Source organism: Osmerus eperlanus, chromosome 11 (assembly GCF_963692335.1).
Source record: "Osmerus eperlanus chromosome 11, fOsmEpe2.1, whole genome shotgun sequence".
In the NCBI taxonomy this organism is placed as follows: Eukaryota; Metazoa; Chordata; class Actinopteri; order Osmeriformes; family Osmeridae; genus Osmerus; species Osmerus eperlanus.
Genome location: NC_085028.1, coordinates 15,604,461 through 15,608,827, shown reverse-complemented (window position 1 = coordinate 15,608,827; position 4,367 = coordinate 15,604,461). Strand labels below are relative to the sequence as shown.

Below are 4,367 nucleotides of genomic sequence, written 5' to 3'. Positions count from 1 at the left end.
GAACATGAGTAGACATAATCAATCAACCACTCGATAGTTACCTAGTGTTTAACTGTATCATTGCACATCTTCGCTGATAAGGGATGGTGATGAAGATGGTTATGCTGAGGATGATGAAGATGAGTAGCGGTGATGAAGATGATGATGATGACGTTCTGTCCACAACACAGATTTGGCTAGGAGAAGAAATATAATATAAAAAAGTGAAATCAGTGCACTAGATCCTGTCAAGATATCAGATCTTTCTCTACATTTCTTAGTTCAGAAAGCCACAGGTGTAATAAATATTAATATGATGTTAATTAGAGTTGGCATGGCAACAGAGGCTAAAAGGGCGAATAAGCACACACACGTGGACAAAGGCACCTAACCACACACGCACACACACACACTCGCGGACACACACACACACTGTACAGATTGCAGAAGAAGCAGTTTGTGCGTTGTGGGGAGGGGAGAGGGGAGCCTGCCAGCCTGGACCGCAGAGTGAACACCGGGGGGGGGGGGGGGGAGGTGTGAGAGAGGGAGGAGAAACTGTGGTGAACAAAGAACTGCAAATGAGGACAGACAGAGAACATGTCAGTGAAGACAGAAGTCCGACTCCGGGCTGTGTACTGTATGTCCGTGATTGTGTGAGGTGTCCATTGTGAGTGAGTGTGTGTCCACGAGTGTGTGTGTGTGTGCCTGCATTTACAGCCCCTCACCTGCCCACCAGCAGAACTCCCCCACCAGCCCCTGTCGTCTCATGGCATGAGAATGTTCCGGACAGTCATGCCCTCGCAGAAGCATGCCACCACCCTGGCCTTCGGCAGGTGCGCCCGCAGTCCTCTCCAACAGACGATCGAAGCTCTTCGCCCCGCGTTGCTCCAGATCTTACCTAACACCGCGCACACAACAGGAAATGATGTCGTTCAAGACACAGGAAGTACCAGAGCAGTTTTGTCCTTGTTTTCTGGTTTTCCTTCCTGGTTGATGACGTCAGAAGAGTCTTACCTGAGTGGGCGATGCAGATCCCCTCCTTCGCTGCCATGTCCTTGAAAGCCTCCATACCACTCTCACCGTAGTTTCCTAGGAGACGGGGAGAAGGAGGGGTCAACTTCAACTCCCATCACACCTGTCTCTGAAAAGAAAAGCTAAACTAGCATGTCTGGATAACATTGTTTATAAGCAAACCACTCATTAAACACTGTGTGGCTGTTTTTTACATGTAACATGCTTTTGTTCTGCAGTGAAAATAGGTGACCTGGAATCTATGGTAATGAAGGCTTGTGTATGCTGCCGACTACACTATAGGATTCCCCCATTTCTCTTCCTCTCCATCCATCCACCCGCCCGTCTGCTCTGCCTCCCGCTCCTAATCTGCTACATCAAATAAAAGGAAGATCTATCATTAGATCTTATCGACCCAGCACTTGTAAAATAGAAAAAAATGAAGGTAGGTTTCTGCACACCAAAAGATCTGTACGTGTTTGTGTGTGTGTGCGTACGTGTGTGTATGTGGGTGTGTGTTGTGTGTGTGTGTGTGTGTGTGTGTGTGTGTATGTGTTCCCGAGGTGGAGATCTGGCTATGGGAGCGATGTGTAAAGTCCTGTAATTAGTGTCTCAGTGAGAGGAGCAGGAGACAGATGGTACTCAGAACCAGCCCCTCACACACATACACACACACACACACACACAGTGCTACAGTCATCAAAATCGATAAAGCATGTAACTTCCTTCACACTCCTTCAGACTGGGATTCACACATGCTCACACCAAACACTAAGAGACTGCAGAAGAAGAATCAAACTGAGATACAAGCTCTTAGTTACACACACACACACAAACACACACACACACATGTACATACACACCTTGACTGGGCTGTATCACACCTACTTCCATGGTAATTTCCAGCTCTGACCAAATCTATTCTCAGCAGGGCTGTGCACCTAGTAAGAACATTTACATATCAACACTCCCCCATCCGCCCCACTCCCTCCTCTCTCTTCTCCTCCTCCCCACTCCTTCCTCTCTCCCCCCCATCCGCCAATCCCTCCTCTCTCCCTCTCCTCTCACCCTCCTCCCTTCCACCTCCACCTCTCTCCGCCCCTTGCCCTACTCCCTCCTCTCTCCACCTCTCCCCTCCCTCCATTAAAAGCAGCTCAGAGGTGTCAGAATAAAGCCCACTCAGATTCACGCCTCTGCTCTCTCCTTCTCCACCTCTCCCTCCCTCATTAACTTCCTGTCTGCTTCTCGTCCCCTCCTCTTTGAACCCCGGCAGAGTTTTCTTCTGATGTTGACACCTTCAGATTGGAAACCTGTACGGCAGGGCTATTTCTCAAAAAGCCCCAAACAAAAGAAACCAAAAAGCCAAACCTTCTATGTGTTTTTCTACTCTCTCTGTCTCTCTGTCTCTTAATTTCTCTCTCGCTTTCTCTCTCACTGGTTTACAAAGTGAATTGAAAATGCCAAACATAACATGGCCTCGGGGCAGACTGGCAGAATGACTGACAGTTTCCTGTTTTCAGACAGAGTTCAACAAGCCTCACCTTACACAGACACACAAACATGCACAAGCACACAAACTCACACCTGCCCTGTGTCTCTACTACATTAATGTATTAACCTCACAGTTTCTTCTGGAAGCTTTTGACCCTGTTTACCATGGCAACAGCAGAGGCACATCCCATTAATCTCACAAAACGACACTTACAACCTTTACACTTGAGAACATATACATTCTCTCTCTCATACACACACCAAACACACACACACACAGTCATTCACCACACACATGCACATGCTCATACATACAAAACACCTACACACACTGTCACAGACAAAAAACAGGAACGCTACCTACGTTGTCTCACACACACACACACACACGTATATACACACACACTCACACATACACTCCAATTCAACTGATGTAATCCCTTGAAAGGTATCATCTCTTCATCTCTGTCCATTTAATGTTCTCTTCCCTGGAGAGGAGTCGGGGCTGGAAGAGGTGAAGAGGTGGGAGGAGGGGGAGGCAGGAGAGGGGGAGGGTGGGGAGGAGGGGGGAGGCAGGAGAGGGGGAGGGTGGGAGGTGGGGGGAGGCAGGAGAGGGGGAGGGTGGGAGGAGGGGGAGGCAGGAGAGGGGAGGGTGGGGAGGAGGAGGGAGGCAGGAGAGGGGGAGGGCGGGGAGGAGGAGGGAGGCAGGAGAGGGGGAGGGCGGGGAGGAGGAGGGAGGCAGGAGAGGGGGAGGATGGGGAGGTGGGAGGAGGCAGGAGAGGGGGAGGATGGGGAGGTGGGAGGAGGCAGGAGAGGGGGAGGATGGGGAGGTGGGGGGAGGCAGGAGAGGGGGAGGATGGGGAGGTGGGGGGAGGCAGGAGAGGGGGAGGATGGGGAGGTGGGGGGAGGCAGGAGAGGGGAAGGGTGGGGAGGAGGGGGGAGGCAGAAAGGAAGGGAAGGTGGAGGGGAAATAAAGAGAAAGAGGAACATCTATCAGATGTAGAGTTCTAGATGCAGAGAAGAGGAGAGATAGAGGAGGGGGGATAGAGAGAAGAGGAGGGATGTTATTGAAAAATTGGATGTTTTGTCAAAATGTGTGTATGTCTGAAACACAAATCCCCCTCTATCGCTCTCCATTCTCATCTTGTTCTATTCAGGAAATGGATTTCAGTTGAACTAATGTGAAATCTTTTAATGGGCAATTTTCAATTACAGGTCTGAATTGACTGCAGAGGTAGTTTAATGTAATGGACTCTCTTTTCTCTCTCTCTCTGTTTCTCCCTCCCTCTCTATCACACACACACACCCTCTGTAACACACACACATGTCCAGAGCCAAATCCAGAGGTGGTGCTGTGACTCCATTTGACCTGGTCAAACTATGACATGATGTCATTGCTCAGAGAAAAACAGAGGGTAATCACATCACACCCACACACACACACACACACACAGCACACACACACCGCACACAAAACACACCATACACACAGACACACACACACACAAAACACAAAACACACCATACACACACACACACCATACACACACACACACGCAAGCACACGCACACACACACCACACACAAAACACACCATACACACAGACACACGCAAGCACACACACACACACACCGCATACAAAACACACCACACACACACATTGACTAGTCAACCCACACAGCACGTACATAAAATCAATAATCGCTTCACTACAAACACTGTGCCACAGATGAATCACTGGATAATGGAAGCCAGACAGAGAGGAGGAGGAAGGAGAGAGAGACACCAAGATAGAGGAGTGGAGAGAGGAAGGAGAGAGGGACACCAAGATAGAGGAGTAGAGAGAGGAAGGAGAGAGAGACACCAAGATAGAGGAGTGGAGAGA

General features: G+C 49.6%; 1 protein-coding gene across 1 annotated transcript in view; it reads right to left on the bottom strand.

The window, feature by feature from the left end:
* Window positions 1–4,367, bottom strand: part of grm5b (glutamate receptor, metabotropic 5b) — a 28,762-nt gene that overhangs the window by 13,747 nt on the left and 10,648 nt on the right. Inside the window, 3 exon segments of the mRNA XM_062473509.1 lie at window positions 713–752; window positions 755–877; window positions 994–1,068. Coding sequence (XP_062329493.1) covers window positions 713–752; window positions 755–877; window positions 994–1,068 — 238 coding nt within the window.